General features: G+C 29.8%; 1 protein-coding gene across 1 annotated transcript; it reads left to right on the plus strand.

The window, feature by feature from the left end:
* The first annotated feature begins 1,561 nt into the window (after positions 1 to 1,561).
* On the plus strand, positions 1,562 to 16,507 carry LOC111680659 (extensin). The gene is made up of 3 exons (XM_023442340.2): positions 1,562 to 1,739; positions 1,978 to 2,111; positions 14,688 to 16,507. Exons 2-3 carry the CDS (start codon positions 2,109 to 2,111, stop codon positions 16,308 to 16,310), a joined length of 1,626 nt encoding a protein of 541 aa, XP_023298108.2. The 5' UTR covers positions 1,562 to 1,739; positions 1,978 to 2,108; the 3' UTR covers positions 16,311 to 16,507.
* Positions 16,508 to 23,093: the final 6,586 nt, after the last annotated feature.

The following is a 23,093-nucleotide window of genomic DNA, read 5'->3' on the forward strand; positions in this document are numbered from 1 at the left end:
AATATTCCTATAAAAAGGAGATTTATTGAAAATTTCCTATAAGAAGGAGATTTATCGAAAATTTCCTATAAAAAGGAGATTTATCGAAATTTTTCTATAAAATTGAGATTTATCGAAAAATTCCTATTAAAAAGAGTTTTATCGAAAATTTCCAATAAAAAGGAGATTTATTGAAAATTTTCTATAAAAAAGGAAATTTATCGAAAACTTCCTATAAAAAAAGGAATTTATCGAAAACTTCCTATAAAAAAGGAAATTTATCGAAAATTTCCTTTAAAAAAAGGAAATTTATCGAAAATTTCCTATAAAAAAAGGAAATTTATCGAAATTTTTTTATAAAAAAGGAAATTTATCCAATAAAATGGAGATTTACTGAAAATTTCCTATAAAAAGGAGGTTTATCTAAAATTTCTTATAAAAAGGAGATTTATCGAAAATTTTCTATAAAATGAAGATTTATCGAAAAATTCCTATTAAAAGGAGATTTATCGAAAAATTCCTATTAAAAGGAGATTTTTCGAAAAATTCCTATAAAAAGAAAATTTATCGAAAATTTCCTATAAAAAGGAAATTTATCGAAAATTTCCTATAAAAAAGGAAATTTATCGAAAAATTCCTATAAAAAAGGAAATTTATCGAAAATTTCCTTTAAAAAAGGAAATTTATCGAAAATTACATATAAAGAAAGAAATTTATCGAAAATTTCCTATGAAAATGGTAAGTTATCGAAAATTTCCTTAAAAAAAGAAATTTATTACAAAAAGAAAATTTATCAAAAAAGGAACTTTATCGAAAATTTTTTATAAAAATTAAATTTATCGAAAATTTCCTTTAAGAAGGAAATTTCCTACAAAAAGAAAATTTATATAAAAAGAAGTAGAAAATCTATGGAAAATTCCCTATAAAAAGAAAATTAATCAAAAATTTCTTATAAAAATAATATTTCTAAATTTTATAAATATTTTTTTAAGAAAAGCTTTAAACTCGATCTTTAGCTTTCAATCCTCATCTTTATATGTGTAGGGTGCAACATAAATATGCAACACAAACTGCAATATACACAAATTTGCAAACTGAGCTGTAAAGAATTCAATTCTTAACAATTGTTCAGTTCAATACTTGGTGCTCTTTTTTTATTCAAGCAAAAACAAGACATCACAATATCAGTTTTATACTCGCACGCTTTAAACACTTAATGCGCTCTTGTCTTTATCATTGGCAAAAAAGGGGAGCCCAAAACAAGTGAAAAAGAATCTACAAAAATATGACTGTGAGCACACTAAGCATGCGTAACTTTACACTAACTCTAAATGATTATTGTCTTCTTCAGCTTTAACCATCATCATCATACGTATTCTTTTCTTATTCTCAATTTTATTTTTCATATTTTACGGTTTTTACATGAAATTGAAACTGAAACAATACATGCATACATACATACATCCATACATATGAAGAGCACCTATACTGCGCGCACACAAAAGTGAGAAATATTAAAAACAAAAACAAGAAAAAAAACTTAAATTGATCTAAAAACAAATAAATACAGCAACAACTCATGTCAAGTGTGTTATTTGATGGGATAATACATACGAGTCAACACAATTTCTGCCACGATCAACAGAGGAAACTAAACTTCACTTAATTCTGTTTTTTTTTAATTTATTCGATAAAAAAACGGAAAAATAAAAAATATTAAAAATAAAATTAACGAATTTATAAAGAAAAATAAGAAAATAGTGGGTTTTTTGTTTATAATAAATTTAAATAAAAAATTATTATTTAAAAAAAATTCTATAAAAAACAATTGTATGTGCATAAATAAATTTCCAGACAATTACAAAAAATTAATGTGAAATTTTGTAAAAATTAACTAAATATCAATGATTTGTTGTAAAGAAACAATTAAAAATTTTATTTAATTTTTTTCTTAATGAAATAAACAAAAAAATAATAATTATTATTTAATTTCTATAGGTGAAGTTTAAAAAATTCGCAACTAGTGTAAACGGTGTGTTTTTCATATGAGGCTTAGTCAATGAGAAGAAAGCCTTGATATTGCTAATAATTTCAAAAGAACTTTTGTTATAAATAAATAATCAGTGAAAATGGTGAGTGTTGAACTAAACAAAAGGATATATTTTAAAAGGACTTAAATAAAATTAAGAAAGAAAATTCTTGTATATAAACTATTAACAAAAAGAAATCAACATGTGATCTAAATAATTAAAGATTATTACTCAAGAAATCGAGCTTTGGAAACCTGGATGTTTAAAAAAAAATAAAAAACAAATAAACATAATTTTAAGATAATTTTGATGATTTCCAAGTAAACGATTCGAAACCAAAGGGTAAAAATAGATCAGATAACTCTGAAATGTACGGATCAAAATCCCTAAAAGAAATCTTTTCAAATATATCAGAGAAAAAATAAGTCAAATCAAAAATATAGTCTATACACTTTAGATCAGTGTATAGACAAGACTATAGATCAGTCTATAGTCAAGACTTTAGATCAGTCTATAGTCAAGACTATAGATCAGTTTATAGTCAAGACTATAGATCAGTCTATAGTCAAGACTAAAGATCAGTCTATAGTCAAGACTATAGATTAGTCTATAGTCAAGACTATAGATCAGTCTATAGTCAAGACTATAGATCAGTCTATAGTCAAGACTATACATCAGTCTATAGTCAAGACTATACATCAGTCTATAGTCAAGACTATAGATCAGTCTATAGTCAAGACTATAGATCAGTCTATAGTCAAGACTATAGATCAGTCTATGGTCAAGACTATAGATCAGTCTATAGTCAAGTCTATAGATCAGTCTATAGTCAAGACTATAGATCAGTCTATAGTCAAGACTTTAGATCAATCTATAGTCAAGACTATAGATCAGTCTCTAGTCAAGACTATAGATCAGTCTATAGTCAAGACTATAGATGAGTCTATAGTCAAGACTATAGATCAGTCTATAGTCAAGACTATAGATCAGTCTATAGTCAAGATTATAGATACGTTTATACTCAAGACTATAGATCAGTTTATACTCAGGACTAAATAACAGTTTATAGTCATGACTTAAGATCATTGAATTGTGAAGACTATAGATCAGAAAATAGTCATGACTATAATTCAGTAAATAGTCAAGACTATAGATCAGTCTGTAGTCAAGACAATAGATCAATCCACAGTTAAGACTATAATCTATAGTCAAGCACAAATGTCAGTCTATAGTCAAAAACGATTACTATAGTTTATAATAAAATCTACAGATCAGTCCATAGTCAAGACATTTAATCAGTCTACAGTTAAAATACTATTTAGTCCAGGACTATAGATCAGCCAATAGAAAAGACCAGTGTATAATCAATACTGAAATCGAAAATTTTTAATATGTTTGTTATATTTTTTATTGACTTTAATGAAGCCATCTTTTAAAATCAAACCAAGTTTCGTTCTTAAGTCTTTTGTTTTTTTGCTAAACATTTCATATTTTATTGATCTTTCACCTACTTAAAAATAGTTTTAATAAATTAAATTGTTTCTGTGACAATAAATATTGTCACAAAAACTATTAAAATCTTAAGAAACTCATAAAATAATGTTTTGAATTGGAAATCTTAGCTAATAAATAAACATTTTGAAGTTGAAATCACTAAATCTTTTTTTATTTGCAAAATAACCTGATGATAAATAAAAAAATTAATATTTATTTTATTAATACCACAAAAAGAAATAAAAATAACAATAAAGACAAAAATCAAATTTATTAGACAAAAATTTTTGGAATTTCAAAAGCTATTACAATAAACGAAATTAAATATTTCATCGTTTTCATTTCATTTAAGATATAAAAAGTAAAACAAAAATAATTCGAAATTATAGCAAATTCAATTAGCAGAGGTAAATGTTCTAATTAAATATCAAGTGCATAAAATACTTTAAGATTAAGCTGAATTTTTATATATTCTTTGTAATAAAACAAAATGTAAGTATAACAAAAAAAATATAAAAATTGTTTTTTGTAGAATTTATGTAGGTGTAAACTTTTTGTCTGTCTGTCTCAATGTTATTAAAAATAATCAAGTTGTGGTTAATGACAATCATATCGCTGGTTTTGCAATGAGTTTTAATTGGAAATTTTGATGACCACTTGCTAATGTAAGGAACAAATTTAATGGTATTTTTATATCCGCTGAATTTTATTGTAATTTATAGAATTTAGCTTGAAAAGAGATTTTTAAAGATTTGATTATTGAAAGTTTTGTTATTTAGAACATATGAGAATTTTTGAATCAATCAAACACCTACATACTCTATTATTTTAGAATTCTTTTCATAGATTTGCTAAACTATGTATGATTACATCAATTTTTGAATCATAAAATTAAAAATGTTAACATATTTAGGAAATCAGTCTTAATTTGTGAAACATGTTGATTTGCTTAAATATATTATAGTTGAAAACAAAAAAGCAAAACTATTTGTATTTTAGTAATGACAACTTTTCAATGGCATTAAAAATCTACAGTGGATTGGGAAGTTTTCTCAATTTGGTTGTAATCTAAAAATAGTGTTTGCAATTAATAAAAAAAACTACAACTTCTACTTAAGTAGAATAATCTTTACTATAGACTGATCTATAGTCTTGGCTACATACCGATCTGTAGTCTTGACTATAGACTGATCTATAGTGTTGACTATAGACTGATCTATAGTATTGACTATAGACTGATCTATAGTATTGACTATAGACTGATCTATAGTATTGACTATAGACTGATCTATAGTATCGACTATAGACTAATCTATAGTCTTGACTATAGACTGATCTATAGTCTTAACAATAGACTGATCTATAGTCTTAACAATAAACTGATCTATAGTCTTGACTATAGCTTATCTATAGTCTTGACTAAAAACAGATCTATAGTCTTTACTATAGACTGATCCATAGTTTTGACTACAGACTAATTTATGGTCTTGACTATAGACTGATCTAAAATCTTGACTATTGAGTGATCTATAGTATTGACTATTAACGGATCTATTGTCTTGACTATAGTCTGATCTATAGTCTAGACTATAGACTGATCTAAAGTCATGACTATAGACTGATCTATAGTCATGACAATAGTCTTGACTATAGACTAATCTATAGTCTTGACTATAGACTAATTTATAGTCTTGACTATAGACTAATCTATAGTCTTGACTATGGACTAATCTATAGTCTTGACTATAGACTGATCTATAGTCTTGACTATAGGCTGATTTATATTCTTGACTATAGACTGATCTATAGTCTTGACTATAAACTGATCTATAGTCTTGACTATAGACTGATCTAAAGTCCTGACTATAGACTGAAATATAGTCTTGACTATAGACTGATCTATAGTCTTGACTATAGACTGATCTATAGTCTTGACTATAGACTGATCTATAGTCTTGACTATAGACTGATCTATAGTCTTGACTATAGACTGATCTATAGTCTTGACTATAGACTGATCTATAGTCTTGACTATAGACTGATCTATAGTCTTGACTATAGACTGATCTATAGTCTTGACTATAGACTGATCTATAGTCTTGACTATAGACTGATCTATAGTCATGACTATAGACTGATCTATAGTCTTGACTATAGACTGATCTATAGTCTTGACTATGGACTGATCTATAGTCTTGACTATAGACTGATCTATAATATTGACTATAGACTGATCTATTGTCTTGACTATAGACTGATGTATAGTTTTGACTAAAGACTGATCTATATTCTTGACTATAGACTGATCTATATTCTTGACTATAGACTGATCTATATTCTTGACTATAGACTGATCTATAGTCTTGACTATAGACTGATCTATAGTCTTGACTAAAGATTGATCTATAGTCTTGACTATAGACTGATCTATAGTCTTGACTATAGACAGATCTATAGTCTTGACTATAGACTGATCTATAGTCTTGACTATAGACTGATCTATAGTCTTGACTATAGACTGATCTATAATCTTGACTAAAGACTGATCTATAATTTTGACTAAAGACTGATCTATATTCTTGACTATAGACTAATTTATAGTCTTGACTATAGGCTTATCTATAGTCTTGACTATAGACTGATATATAGTCTTGACTATATACTGATCTATATTCTTGATTATAGTCTTGACTATAAACTGATCTATAGTCTTGAATATAGACTGATCTCTATTCTTGACTATAGACTGATCTATTGTCTTGACTATAGACTGATCTATACTCTTGGCTTGACTGATTCATAATCTTGATTGTAAACTGAACAACAATAAGGCTTATATGTTGATCTGTATAGTTTTATCTATAGACTGATTTTTAGTATAATAAACAATAAGTAGTGTAGCTTGAGCTAAGACAGTCTGTCATACTTCTTTATCTAACGACTAATCTGCAGGCTTGATTATAAAATGTTCTTTAGACTAATCTATAGGGTTATGCCGATTAATTATTTCTTAAAGAAAGTTTGTCATAATTTATGTCAAAAAATTTCTATTGTTACCAAGTCATTTTGTAAAATCAATCATAAATTTAAATTCTGTTTAGCTCAAACATATATTTTAATGGGTAAAACCCTTAAATAAATTAAATAAAACAAATCTTGTAAATAAAATTTATTTAAAAGCAAGCATAAATTAATAAATATCTAAAGCTTTCAAAAAAAAGTACGTTAAACATTTTCTTTAATGGCCAAATATTTGCAAAAATAATATTTTTTCTATTGGTAACTTTTCAAAGTAAAACAAAAGACTTAAGCAGCAAACGCGTGCTATTAGGTGAATTTCTTCTTTGGGGATTTCTCTCTCTCTTTCACTTTGATAATTTATGGCTACAAATGCCGCGCTTTTTAATTAAATGTATTAAAATTTATGTAAATTTGTGAATAACCTTTCAAAAAGATTAAAAACTAATGAAATCTGTGTTTAAATTAATTGGAATTTAAAATGACAGATCGAGTGTTGGGGTGTAAAGTTAAAGTAGCAAAAGATTTATTTAACATATTTAAAGTTGCTTTAAAAAATATTAATTTCTAAAATTTTGCATAAAACATTTTAAGAAACTTTCTGGAATAATTTATTTGAATTTATATCTTTCAAGGAATCTGCTTAGTTTTTTGAACTGAAGTTCATGTGCTATTGACTATTGACCTCTAACTTATGTTGTTCTTAATTTGTTTTATTATTCATTAATTTACGTTTAATCAATTCATACTCATACAAACAAACAAAAAACTTTCTTAATCTTTATTGCATATTTTATATTGACAAACAATACTTCCGCTAATTTGTATCATCATTCAAACATTACTTCCTAAATGTTCTTCTATATTTTTGTTTGTTTTACCATTCTTAAGATCTAATTTAAATGTAAAGAACTTAATTCTACTGTTTAATTTAGTTTATATTTTTTGTTTAGATTTCAATAGAATTTTTTTCTTCTTTTGCAAAAATCTTTTATTTATCTAATTTACCATTGTATTTTATTTTTAATAATAAACAATTATTGTTAACATCATAAAAAAAATTATTTAAATTAATTTATTACATTATAAGTCGTTATTGTTTGAATTATGAATTATTAATACATTTAATAAGCTAATAGCTTACTATGAAATATTTCCGTTTTATAAATCTCTAGTTTGACAGCTGTTTAAAGATGAATAGCTAAAGATTCAGTAAAAATTACTTTCATTTTATTGTCAGCTTATAAATAGAACAAATCAGTTGTTTTTTAATAAAAAGTTGTTTGTTTACAAATTGCGGTTTTGTTTAATCCGCTTAATATTATTTAAATAACTTTTTTTCTATTAGAATGATCAGATCGTTCAAATATTTGATCAAATACTTAGTTCTTCTATTTTCATACTAACTATAGACATATAAAAATCTATAGTTAGTATGAAAATTTATCACTTTTTAGTAAAAACTCTAGAAGAGTATATATTCGATATTTTCGATCAGTCTATAGGCAAGAATGTAGATTAGATCACAGTCAAGGCTATAGATAAGACCATAATATGCTAGAATATATCATAGTTTTTAGACCAGACTGTTAAATAGTTTATAAACAAGACTACAGGTAATTCAATAATCCAGACTATAAATCAGTCTTTAAGCAAGAGTATAGAGCAGTTTACATTAAACACTAGTTTATAGTCAAGAGATCAGTTTACTTATAGTGAATACCATATGAGGGTCAGTCTATATTACAGACTACAGATAGGATTGTAGCCTAAACTAATTATCAGTCTATAGCTAAGACTATAAATCAATCTATAGTCAACACTACAAATCAGTATAGAGCTAAGTCTATAGACAGACTGTCGATAGTTTTAACGTGAGCACCTGCCGTGTCGGCCTTATCTCACGGTGGTCTTTTTCGTCCACAGGGTAGACTTGAGAACGGTCTACCATCGCCCCTTTGTCTTCAATGAAGACTCAGGTGGCAATTTTTGCACATTGGCTATGACCGGTACCATGCGCAAGTACTTTGCTGGAGTACTCGAGCTATCTAATCTCTTGCCAAAGTAGTCACGTTGTAAGACAACCACACTACTATGGCTCTGTTGATTCGGCAACAGCACCTAGAGACGTAACCGGTGGACCGAAGCACGATCCATCAATAAGCCGTAGACATCGTTCTTACTCACAGTGACACGCTGTGGCAAGTCTGATATGAACAGAGTAAACTCTGAACATATCTGGACAAGGAAGGAAAATTAATTGGTATCACTTGTATATGATACCTTTCATCCATCATCATTCAACCCAGCACACATCTCATTTATTCGACACATTCATAGAGAAAAACATACGACACACTCATTTAGGTAAATGGGTGGGGTAAGGCCCGCATACCTCTACATTCATTCCGTATCATATACAATTGACTCCAACCCATTTCCAACGCTTAGTCCCACATTCACTCCTCTGTGGGGTATCTGTTGACTTTCGGCAACAGCACCGAACTTATCCCGAAATATTGACTATTATCATGCATCAGTCTTTTAACCGCCACTTATTCTCTTCCCGCGAATTTGGGTTCAACCAACAGCCACTACGTGGATCCCGAAGGAACCTCAACCAACTGACCAGCCAGGACATAGTCCTGCGGCAACTGGCCACCCGTAGTACCAGATTATGCGGTGCTCTGGTCAGACCTCTGGCAATCTGTGCAAGGACTAAGCCAAGCAGTAGACTGAGATACCAATTTTTCAATCCCAGTCAGATTGGAGGTATTGGGCCCTCTTTATTGCAATAACACCAAGACGGTGGTCTTCGCCAAGGTAACATACCCCCGGGGGGGCTAAGTCTATAGACAGTTTTTAATCAAGATCATCATTTCAGTCTATAATCACGACCATAGATCAGTTTATAATCACGACTATAGATCATTCTGCAGTACAGCCAAAGATCAGTCTATAATAAGGACAACTGATCTGTCTGTAGCACTATAGGTCGGTATATAATCAAAATTACTGGTTTATTTATATAAAGCCTATAGTTTATAAGATATACAGATATGATCTGTCTGTATTCAAGACTATTGATCAGTATATTATCAATATTATTGATAAGACTAATTATCTATCTGTATTTAAGAGTATAAAACGGTATATAGTCAAGACTATTGATCAGTTTTAAAAAGACTTTAAATCTGTGTTAAGTAAAAGCAATTGGTTTGTCTTTAATAAAGACTATAGATCAGTCTATAGATAAATCTAGTGATGCATCTATAGGAATGACGGTAAGAACAGCTTATTGTAAAGATAGTAGATCAGTCTATATATTGAAGACTATTGATCAGTCAATATGCAAGACTATTGATCAGTCTATACTCAAGATTATTTAAGACTAATGATCCATCTGTATTTAATACTAAATAGGTCAATATGTAGTCAAGACTATTGGTCCTTTAAAATAAAGACTATAATTCTGTCTGTAGCAAAGACAATAGACAGAGATATATATATATTATTATTATATATATATTATATATATATAATATATATATATATATATATATATATATATATATATATATATTTATATATATATATATATATATATATATATATATTATATATATATATTATATATATTATTATATATTATATATAATATTTCTATATATAGGAATATATATCCGTCTTTAGTTTTGAATGTAGATCGGACTTTAGAAAAGACTATAGATTGGTCTATAATAAAGGCTATATATTAGACTATTGATCAGTGTATATATCTATTATCAAGCCTATAGATTGGTCTTTAGCCAATACTGTCTATATTCATAACTGTAGATAAGTTTAGCTACAAAACTATAATTTTATCTTTAGTCAAGAATATAGATCAGTTACTATGTTAGGCTACAGATCATGTATATAGATAGTTTAGTATACATATGTATATGGAAGACTATGTATTAGTTTGTGACCTCCGGTTGATTAGTGGTTAGTATTCTAGTCTGGTAGACTGGAGGAGTTTGGTTTGATTACCACCTGCGGTACTGGCTAAGGACCGCATAGAGGCCTAGGAGTATTTCTTCGGATACCTTTCAAAGTAACTAACTAACTGTGTATTAGTTAATTGAATAGTTTATTAACATCCAGGCTATAGATCAGTTTATGATTTGATGTTAAGCAATTGAACAGCTTTTAGTAAAGACTATAGTCTTGAGTCAACATATAGTCTCGATTATAAAGTGATCATTTGATCACTTTATAATCGAGACTATTGGGGAAGACAAAATCATTCGATTGAAATCAAGACCTAGTATAAGTAACGTTATAGTCGGGGAAATTGATCCATATATTAGTTCTAAAGTGGAGACAATATCTTAATCTACTAAAATTTATTGGAAGGTTTGCTTAAGCATCCACCTTTAGCCTAGATCTATAGTTAGTTCTAAAGTCGAGACAATATATCAATCTACTAAAAATTAGTAGAAGGTTTGCTTCTAGCATCCAGCTTTAGCCCTTTATTTTACAAACATCTAGTAAATATTCAATGTGATTCATACACCATAAAGTGTTTAATTATTACTTTACAACTTTTAACAAAATACAAAAAAATAAAATTGAATACAAAAAAACAAACACCAAATATGAATTCATAAAAAAAACATTATTTTATGATTCAAGACTTTGTAATTGAATTCAACATCCACAGACAACACCTACAATTCCTAAAAAAACAACAATGACATTGTTTTTCAACACCTGTATGTTGAAAAAAAGCATTTATTAGAAAAACTCAAATAACAATAAAAATTTTCCCACTTCTAAGATCTATCTGTCTGTCTGGTACGCATAACAAGTGATGCGATGCGTGTATTTAAAATACACAATAATGAAATATGAAAAAATGAAAACTTATTATTATCTAGTAATAAAAAAATCTACAAAATAAAATATTAAAAGAAAAATATGTGTCTATGAAAATAAACAACTAAAATAAGTACAAACTCTTGACATGAAAACTAACACAATATTGGATGTTTTACGACTCTATATGTAACTTTATAAGCTGCACAAATTGTTAACAATTTGTTGTAGATAGATAGAGGTTGTTAGTTTATTTTTCTTTTCAAACTGACCTTGAGATAAATTGTTATAAATTGTATTAACATGTTAAAACACACATGCAACATAACATACATATGTATAAACAAAGTACGAATATGAATACAATTAGCAATTGTTGGAAAAAAATATATGTTTATATGACAAAACCGTGAACAAATTTATGATGGAAAATTAAGGCAAACTATTTTTTTTACGAGAAAATTTAATATATTTGTTGTATAATTAAAAAAAAAACTTAAACAAATAAAACAAACCCACAGCAACATTAACATTTTTAATGGTTTTGTTCTAAGTTTTTTTTTTTCTTTTAAAATTTATTAATGTTTCTAGTTTTAGTGTTAAGAATTTCTGTTCTAAAGTGATTGTTTGATTGTCGAATAGGTTGTTTGTTCTAGTTGAAAAATATATAAAAACTTTACTTAGAGCGTGAAATATTAAAAAAAAAAACATCTACACACACATTAGTTTGCGGTCAATCATACTCAAACATCATCATTATGTTCATGATCATCATCTTTAGTATGCGACCACTACTACCATAAACACCTTAAATTTAACATGAATTTCCGGTAAATTGTTAACGAAAAAAAATAAAACGATGTAGTCCACGAATAAACAATTTCAAAAAATCACTAAAACAAACGGCATAATGTGCAAAAAATAATCAATGTTTAAATTTGTGCCATCCATCCATCCATCCATCCATCTAACCATCCACCTATTCATCCATCGTCTTTATTATTACGGTGATGATCACCGCGTCATGTCAATGAAAAGTTCAATGTTGAAAAGTCTTTGGAAAATTGATTACAATAGATTGAGTGTATAGAAAAGGTGGAAAATATAAACAATCAATAGGAAATCTTATGGGATATTTTTAATAAAAGCTTAAATACCCTACTTTTGTAAAAGAGATGAGTTTAAACTGAAACAGAATTTGTTGTTTTTTTAATGAACCTATAGTAACGACACAGATCGGTTTATTTTTCAGAAGTTAGATCAATTTGTAAAGTATAGTCAATAGCACTTTATATTCGAAAAGGACTATAGATCAGTCAATACTCTAGGCTGATGATGAACACTAAGAATCAGTATACAGATAAGATCATAGATCAGCTTATAAATAATACCTGTCTTTAGTCAGTATTATAGATCAGCCTGTACTTAAGACTATGGAGCAGTATATAGTCAACACTATAGACCAGTATTTATTATATTGGTAAATCAATAGTAAGATCTGTATATATGTAAGTCTATAGATCAAACTATAACCAAGATTATAGATCAGTGAGGTCTTTGGCAAAAGTTATAGATCTGTCAGTGGACAGGACTATAGATCAGTCTTGGTAAGACTGCAGATCAGTCTATAGTCAAGACTATTGAACAATCTATAGCAAATACAATAGCTGAGTCTATATTAAATAATATAGATTTACTATCTATCTATATTTAGTCAATACTATAGATCCATCAATATTCAGACTATAGGTCTCTTTATCGTGAATAATATAGAATCAGCACTATGATGAGACCACAGACAAGATTACTGATCAATCTATAGTAAAGACCATGTATCAGTCTATGGTAAAGACTATAGATCAGTCTAAAACTATAGAATCACTTAATACTCAATATATAAGATCAAAATTAAGCATCAGTATACTTATAATATCATAGAACAATCTAGACTATGGAGCAGTGTGTAGTTAACACTATAGACCAGCATTCGTTAATTATTAATAAGATCTGTAGATAAGTCTATAAATCAGTCTGTAGCCAATACCTTAGATCAGTTAGGTCTATACAAGACTACAGATCAGTCTAGAGTAAAAAATAAATAAATTGTAAATACTGAAAAACAGTCAGTGTGTAAGGACTATAGATCAGTTTAGAAAAGGCTACTGATCAGTTTAAAGTCAAGATTATAGATTAGTCTATAAACAAGACTATGGATCAATTTATAGAACGGACTATAGATAAGTCAAAACTATAGATCAGTCTATATAAGACTATCAGTATATATAAGACTATAGATCAGACCATTAATCAGTCAAGTCTATAGATCAGTCTATAGTAAAAAACTGTTATGACCATAGGTCAATTTAAAGTCATTACTATAGATCAGTTAATAGTAATGTCAGACGCTAGACAAGACTACAGATTAGTCTGTAGTTAAGACTATAGATCACTCTCTGGCGAATACTAAAGATCATTCTGTAGACAATAGATCGGTTTCAAGTCATTCTACAGTATCGACTAAATATCAGTCAGAGTTCTATAGATCAGTAAGTCTGTAGAATAGACTTAGAATATTCTGTAGAATAGAATAGACTACAACAGATCAATCAGTAATAACGTTTTAGATTAGTAAGTAAACAGGACTAAAAATAAGTCTGTAGACAGGACAACTGATTAATCTATATTTAATCCAGACTATAGATCAGTCAATAGTCAGATTATAGGTCTATCTATCCTCAATACTATAGATCACTGATTAGATAGGACAATATATCTATAGTAACGAACATAGGTATATAACAGTTTATAGTAAATACTACAGATCAGTCTATAGCTATAGATTAATTTGTAGGCAGTATTCAATAAGTCATTTAGCAAAGACATTAGACATTAGTCTAAAGAGAAAACTAAAGATAAGTCTGAAGTAAAATATGTCTATAGACAAAAATGTAGGATCACAATAAATCAGTATGTTTACGAAACTATAGATCAGGTTATATTTTTACAACTATAGATCAGTCAAAACTGTAGAGTACTATTCAAAACTATAGGTCAGTTTTGTCTTTATATATTGATCATTAATCAAGAAAATGTCAATTATAAATCAGACAATAATACATTATATAGCTTTTTCTATAGCCAAATCTACATATTACTATTGACTAAATTGATCTTATATTCATCACTATCAGTTTTGACAACAATAATAACTCAGTTATTAAAACTGTAAAGTCACAAAATTTTATTATCATCAAATCTAATAAAAAATAATTTTTATTTTCTTATTTTCTTCCTTTTTATTTTCAGAAATACTTTTCCACATTATGCCTACTGTTAGCGCTTAGCAGTCGAACGTGGGCGCAGTACTATTATGAACCAGTATCTAACTACCTCTCAGCCGAATCTCAACAGCAGAATTTCGGCAATGGTTATGTATACAATCCACCACAAAAGCCATTTGAGTATCCTCAAAAGCCGGGCTACTCTTATCCAGTGCCACAGAAACCATTTGATTTACCCACTAAGCCAGCACCTACTAAGGGATACTCATATCCACAGCCTAAACAACCATTTGATTATCCCAAGCCAACACCGGCTAAACCAGGCTATTCGTATCCACAGCCCACAGTGAAATTTGATTTACCCACGAAACCTACACAAAGACCTACGGCACCTGTAAGACAAACCACCAAAGGATATTCATATCCTACGCCAGAGGTGAAATTTGAGTTGCCAACTAAGACACCAGCGAAGGGTTATTCATATCCCACACCAGCGGTTAAATTTGATTTACCCACACAAAAGACCGGTTACTCTTATCCAACACCTGAAGTTAAATTTGAATATACCACCACTACTCGTAGACCTACATCACCTCCACAAAAACCGGGTTATTCTTACCCCACTCCTACAGTTAAATATGATTTGCCAACACAAAAGACTGGTTACGCTTATCCTACACCAGCAGTGAAATTCGAAATACCCACACAACCACCTCAAAAGACCGGTTACTCTTATCCAACACCTGCCCAGAAGTTCGAATTACCCACACAGCCACCTCAAAAGACCGGTTACTCTTATCCCACACCCGCAATTAAATTTGAGCAGACCACTACTAGAAGACCAACACCAGCTCCACAAAAGCCAGGATATTCTTATCCCACTCCTGAAGTCAAGTTTGAATTGCCTACCCAAAAGACCGGTTACTCTTATCCTACACCTGCTCAAAAATTCGAAATACCCTCACAGCCTCCACAAAAGACTGGTTACTCGTATCCCACTCCAGCTCAGAAGTTCGAATTACCTTCTAAGCCCACACAAAAGAGCGGTTACTCGTATCCAACTCCTGCACAAAAATTCGAATTACCCACTCAACCACCACAAAAGACTGGTTACTCTTATCCCACGCCCGCACAAAAATTTGAGTTGCCTAGCCAACCACCACAAAAGACCGGTTATTCTTACCCCACTCCTGCTCAAAAATTTGAATTACCCTCTAAACCAACGCAAAAATCAGGTTATTCTTATCCCACTCCTGCTCAAAAGTTCGAGTTACCCAGCAAACCCACACAAAAGACTGGTTACTCCTACCCAACGCCAGCCCAAAAATTCGAATTGCCCACACAACCACCACAAAAGACTGGTTACTCATATCCCACCCCGGCTCAAAAATTCGATTTACCTACTAAGCCCCCACAAAAAGCCGGCTACTCTTACCCAACACCAGCCCAAAAATTTGAGTTACCCACTCAACCACCTCAGAAAACAGGTTATTCCTATCCCACACCAGCAGTTAAATTCGAAATACCCACCCAGCCACCACAAAAGAACGGATACTCGTATCCCACACCCGAAGTGAAACTCTCATATCCCACACCCGTGCGAAATGGTTACTCGTATCCCAAACCTTCTTTAGCCTTTGAATATTAATGTGATTCAATCTCAATCTAATTTTAACTCCCTCTCGCGCTCTCTCTATTTCTCTGTACCCCCCTTAATTTAATCTGTTCATTAGTTTAATTCTCATAGTGTTGTTAAGTTTGCGAGTCTTTTTTTTACAAGTAATCAAAACAAGTAAATTTAAAAATCGAATCATAGTCATTATTACTTAAATTATAAATACAAAATAAAAAAAAATGTTAGAAAAAAGAAATTCGTATTATAAATTGTTTAAAGATTTCTTTTTTTTACAACTCAATACTCGATTTTATAGATTTTTAATATACAAATAAAACTTTAGTTGTATAATTTAAGTTTAATTTTAAGATATATACAAATAAAAACGAAATATAGAAAAACTATTTTGTAAAATTTTTAACGAATAAAGAAAAAATTAAAAAAAAAAACAAATAAAATTTTTACAAAGTCTAGTTATTTTTTAAAACAGTACTCGAACACAATTTAATTATTTAACTACCAGTTAAACTATAACTGACGGTGGTAGAAATGGAAGTTAATGTTTTAAGAGTTAAAAATGTAAAAATAAATGGAAATGATGTATTATTCCGCTTCGTATCGACATCTCCAAAGTAAAACATTATAAGTCGAAAAATTTACATTATAATTTGCCTATAACTTATAAATGAAAAGGCAGATATGAACCATATTTATTTCTACAACACTTTAGTAGGGAGGATATATTGGGTTTGTACTGATAGTTGTAACGCACAATAATATTAGTCCTATAACCAACCTTAAACTATACCAATCGGCTCAGAATAATTTTCTGAGTTTTGAGTCCGTCCGTCCGTCCTTTAATGTAAACTTTGTAATCTAAACTACAGGTCGCAATTTTAAAGATAATGCAATAAAATTTGGTACATAATCTTCTATTGTTCCAAGGACGAAGCCTATAGAAAATGGATAAGATCGTTCTATTATTTCTCCTAGCCCTAGTACATCACCGAATAGGGTCTTGTAAACCTTTTAAAATTTAGCACATGATCTTTTATGGTACCGTAGACTAAGCATAGTGAAAATGGTTAACATCAGTCCATTATTTCAACTTGCCCCATACAACGCCAAATAGGGCTTTTAAGGTCATAATTATTTTTAATATAGTCGCTTCACGAGTATGTTAAGGATAGATAAAACTTAAGACCGTATAGGATTGTAAGAAAGCTTTAACTAAATACTCTCCCAGAGATAAGGTTCACAATGTTCACAAAATCTCCTCAAAATAAGCAAGTCTAAAGTTAGTATGATAATACGTATTCTGAGTAAGCACACAGAATTACGAGCACATTTATCCAAAATTGGACGTGCGCATTCAGACGTATGTAGACAATGCGGAGAGGACAGTGAAACTCTGGAGTACTTTTTTGCCACTGTCAGGCATTCGTCGAAGTATGATCCAAGTATCTTGGAAGTGATGTTATTCCCGAACACTAAATTCATTCAGTTCCCTCTTTTTTTTCTCATGATAAGGAGCGCACAACAGGCCCGATTGCGGCCTGGGTTTTTTTTCTTTGGATTTGATGTAGTTAGTTAGTTAGTTAGTTAGTTAGTTAGTTAGTTAGTTAGTTAGTTAGTTAGAAGAATTTGTAAGAAGAATCTGTCAATTCTGAGTCGCTGTTTAGTTTTATCAAAAGCAGTATCCTCAGATACTTTCGCCGAAATACTGACAATAGATGGAATATATTCCATCAAGGCACAAGTAAAGGGGCCCTGTTATTGTGGATTTCTTTCTATTAAAACGCACAATATGCATTATAACCTGACATAGGCGGGTTATATCAAAGTTGTGCATTGGGTGCATTGGGTGCTGGGCAGAGCATCATGTCGTCTGGGTCTTCCCTTTAATAAGTACTTTCACAGTTGCAACAAGTAGGAAAGTATAGTCGGGCATGGCCGACCATATAATACCCTACACCATGAGTATATTTTTAAAATTTTTACTTTTTATAAAGAAACTTTTATGTTGAATATTTTTCCAAAATATTTAAGCAATTTATTGATAAAAAAAAAACTAAAATTTCTAAATGAGGCTTTATATATGTCAAATTGGGCCGATCCTCGGTAAATTTGGGAAAAGGATATATTTTTAAATAACAGTTAGTTTTGTTGAGTTTCATTACGATACAAATGGTTACAAGTCAATTTTAGACGTTTAAGACATTTTTTGAAGGGGGGTTTGTATGGGGGCTAGGGTCAAATAAGGGCCGATCCTTACGAAAATCTGCAGTGTCATAAATACTTATGTAAAACTTATTTATTATTTTTAGAGAGATAATAAAATATTTGACGTAATTATGGCATAAAAAGTTCAAATCGGGAGGTACGGTTGTATGGGGGCTAGGTGATATAATAGACCGATTTCAACCATTTTCAATAGGCTTCGTCCCTGTGCCAAAAAACATGCTTGGTCCAAATTTCATCAAATTATCTTGAAAATTGCGGCCTGTACCTTGCGCACAAGGTTTACATGGACAGCCAGCCAGCCGGACAGACGGACGGACGGACATGTCTTAATCGACTCAGAAAATGATTCTGAGTCGATCGGTATACTTTAAGGTGGGTATTGGACCAATATTTTTGTATGTTACAAACATCAGCACAAACGTATAATACCCTCCCCACTATAGTGGTGTAGGGTATAAAAACAGGGAAAAGAAAGATATGGTTATCCATCTTCATGTTAAAAAAAACTGTTTTTTTTTTTTTTTTTTTTGCAGCAACTTCATATCCACCCTTGGTAAGATATCTAGTTATAAGCTTAAAGGTCTACAGGCTGGATCTAATACTATAAAATATTAAATCTGACGAGTGAAGTGGTCCCGTCAAAACGGATCCTTTTGGATCTTACTTGACTGTACGTGTGCAGTAAACAACCACGACAACCAACGAATCAAATTTATTTTTTTATAGTTTTATGTTTCCTTGTTTTCCTAGTTAAAAATATAAAACTATTTTCTTTTAATAAAAGGGATCCCAAAACGAGCTTAATGAAAACTATGACAATTGTTTTCCTCCAAAAAAAAAAGTACATGCCACTTTTGGGCTTTGTATTAAAATATCGACTTTAAAAAATCAAGCTTAATCATCTTAGAATAACGGAATATTTATTTTCCGTTGACTAACGAAATATTTTGTTTAAATGTGAAAAGCTACTGCTCTAAGACATATTAAGCTTTCTTTAAATTTTTACATCTTTTCATTATAAATATGTAGGAAACGGAACTTACTATGATAGTAAGCTTTTAAATAAATAAAATATATCAAACAAAAAGCTTTAAACAACTTACCTTTATGGGGTACTATTACTGACTGATCTGTAAATAAAACAAAATGATCATGTTGAATTAAAAGCTTTTAATTTTTTTGAAATTAAATTAAAATTTGTATATAATAAAGCATATGTTAAGGCATTCTATAAAATTATAGATGCATATCCCTTTAGAAACTCTGCGGACAATTAAGGTACGCATTAAAACTAATAGGTTAAAAAAACTTAAATTTGGTTTTGTGTTGAAATTTATATAAGAATTTTCCATATTTGTAAAATTTACTATATTTACAAGAAGTTTCACATGCATACATATCTTTTCAAAATTATTGAAATATTTATAATCGTGTTGGTCAAGACACCATCCAAAAGAAAGAAAAAAATAAATACGGAATGATTATATTCTACCTACACCCAGATTTGACCTTTCTACACCTGACGATTCAACAATTGTTTCTGTTACTACTTCGACTCAGTAACCAATGTTTACTTTTCTTAACGAATGAGCCGCGCTGAATCCGAATCTGATTTCTCCATAACATCTGGGATTTGAGATATTATGACCTGAAAATCTTGTATGCCATCCGAATTCTATGAACTTTAAAATAACATCTGACATATCTTATCTCTTAATTGTGTTGTCTTCCCCTTATTCTTTATATAATAAATTGACCAAAAAATAATTTTTTTCGTACAGTTCGCTTATGTTTTATAAAAAATCTTCTACGTTTTAATAATTTTCATACTGAAGTTTCTGAGATATCATTCTTTGAAGCTGAAGGCCCTACGGACATACATCGTTAATTTGAATCAAATTGTGATTTAGAGTCGATTGGAACATAGGTACATATCCAATGAATGTCGTGGTGCTGTTATAACGTCTCAAAAAGAGCCACGAAGGGCAATTTTTTTTTTAAATTTACGACACGATATCTCAAACCCCCGATGTGGTAGAGAAAGTCTTCCTTCAGAAACGTCAAACCTTGTTTCAAAATTTCGCCTTTATGAAATTTTGTCGGTCTGTGTAATTGTTATTGTTTACGGAAATATACATCTCGGAATTTTCATGGAATGATTTAACATAGGATCGAACTAGAGAGCTTTATAATCTGATACTAGGGTATTCGGCAGCCCGCAGGCCAGTGTTTGGGACTTTGTCTTGTCCCGGTTGTAGAAAACTTTAATTCATCATCATTAAACCCAGCACACACCCGTAGGGTGTGTAGCATATAAAGTAAACACCAACTCATTTCCAACGCTCAGTCTTACTGCCATTTCTTTCTGGAGTTTCTGTTGTCTCAGCATCAGCACCGAACTTATTCAAAATTCATTGTGCATCAGTCACAATGTCTTGTTCAACACGTCTTGTATCCCGAAGGGACCTCTCCAAAAACCGGCACAAAAATAAGTCAGAAACTTTGTCCTGCTGGCTAGCAAATCCCTTAGAATAAGATTATCTAGTTCTCTGGTTCGATACCATGTCAAATCATTCAAAGGAAATGCCGAAGTTACATCTGATCATCACCAGTTTATAGTTATGTCCCCCGGGGGGCATACAGTCCTTGTATAATCTATAGACTAAACACTTAAACAATAAACATGAGCATAACGGTTCATTACCATGCATAGGGCATTTTTAGAATACCTGCTGATTGTCACTTTGTAAACTATGGAGTAAGATCGCTAGTCATCTGGTTAGCAGGTGACTAGTGGTAATCCTAATTGGCACGTTAAATGTTATATCAGAAAACTGAAAATTACTATAATTTAGGGATATATTGATCCTTTGTTGAACTGCTGAGATAACAAATATGTTCAGTAAATTGGTGTAGGGTGTAATACTATACATAAATGTAATACTATACAACCTAAAGTGTTTTTTCAACATCCCCTAAGGTATGTTACCTTTTTAAGCAATTTTTTTGATAAAACCAAATATTATCTAACAAATTAATCAGTGATTCAGTCACATTTATGTATCTGTTTTATCTCTATAGTTTTTATTAATAAACTATAAAAATCTGTCTATCGACATTATTCATTTTTTATGTAGATATGGTGCTCGTGTCCATAATTTGTTATAATTATTTAATAATCATATAATTAAAAAAAAAAACAAAAGAACCCCGACTAAAACGCCTTCTTACCCTAAAAAGAAGGTTTCTATATTGAATTCTATATTGAATTAAACCAGATTTAGAAAATTTAAAATACAATTAATATTAATTTCCTAATTTATTTTAAGTTTAACACAAGCTTTAGTTGTTTAACGATGCACACAATAAAAATAAAAATTAGTAGAATAAATAACTAAAACGTATAAAAACATGTTTTAGTTTTTTGTTATAGTTGTTTTATTTGTTTAATTTGGGGGAAAAAAATAAAACAATCAAAAATCCAACATAAGAATCTATTTCAAATATGAATTGAATTATGACAAAATAATATGCAGATGACGTTATTAGAGAAGGGTATTTTAAGTTAAAGAGTGGGTTTGTAACATCATGACAGTAAGCTTGTAAATATGACGTAGAGGCCTTTCTTTTAATTTTTCAAATTTGTATAAATTTTATGTTAATAGGGAAGATAATATTTATTTTTCTTAATTTTTTTTTTGTTTAAAGTGAAGGGTGTTTAAAATTTATTTTATACTTCTTCCACTTTGATATATTTATATTCTAGATACTCTTAACACAGATGCGGAAGATTTTAACAAAACATCTTAAATAAGAGCAGTTGACAACAATATTTCAACTGCAAAATTATAAAAAATGTCATTAATTCATACGAATGGAGACGAAGACCATGCGTCCGTCTGTCTGCCTTGTCAGTCTTGTGCTAAGAAAGATTGAAAAAAATAAACCAACACACGACGTATGTCTCACTTTCAAATTAGTTTAGAAAAAGTTATAAATACATTCACAGATATGAATATTCTTTTAAAAAATTTTTATTTTTGGGATTAATTATAAATGCAAATTAATTACTTATTTAATAATTATAACTAATAATAATTTGTATTTTTTATTTGGAAAAAATACATATTGAATCATAAGTACTTAGAGCAAGTTATTGTTTATTTGATAAATTTGGGTTTTTTTAATTGAATTGAATAAATTTAAAGTTTTTTAAATCAAACGCAAAAATTATTCATATCTGGAATGAATTTTGTACTAAATAGTATGAATTGGAAATGATTTTCAGTTTAAACCATACCATAGTCTAAAGTCTAGTCTATAGTCCAGTCTAAAGACATGTCTATGATCTAGTCCATAGCCTAGTCTGTAATGTTGCCTATAGTCTAGTCTATAGTCTAGTCTATAGTCTAGTCGATAGTCTAGTCGATAGTCTAGTCTATAGTCTAGTCTATAGTCTAGTCGATCGTCTAGTCTATAGTCTAGTCTATAGTCTAGTCTATAGTCTAGTCTATAGTCTAGTCTATAGTCTAGTCTATAGTCTAGTCTATAGTCTAGTCTATAGTCTAGTCT

The sequence above is a fragment of the Lucilia cuprina genome, chromosome 5, assembly GCF_022045245.1.
Source record: "Lucilia cuprina isolate Lc7/37 chromosome 5, ASM2204524v1, whole genome shotgun sequence".
NCBI classification, from domain to species: Eukaryota; Metazoa; Arthropoda; class Insecta; order Diptera; family Calliphoridae; genus Lucilia; species Lucilia cuprina.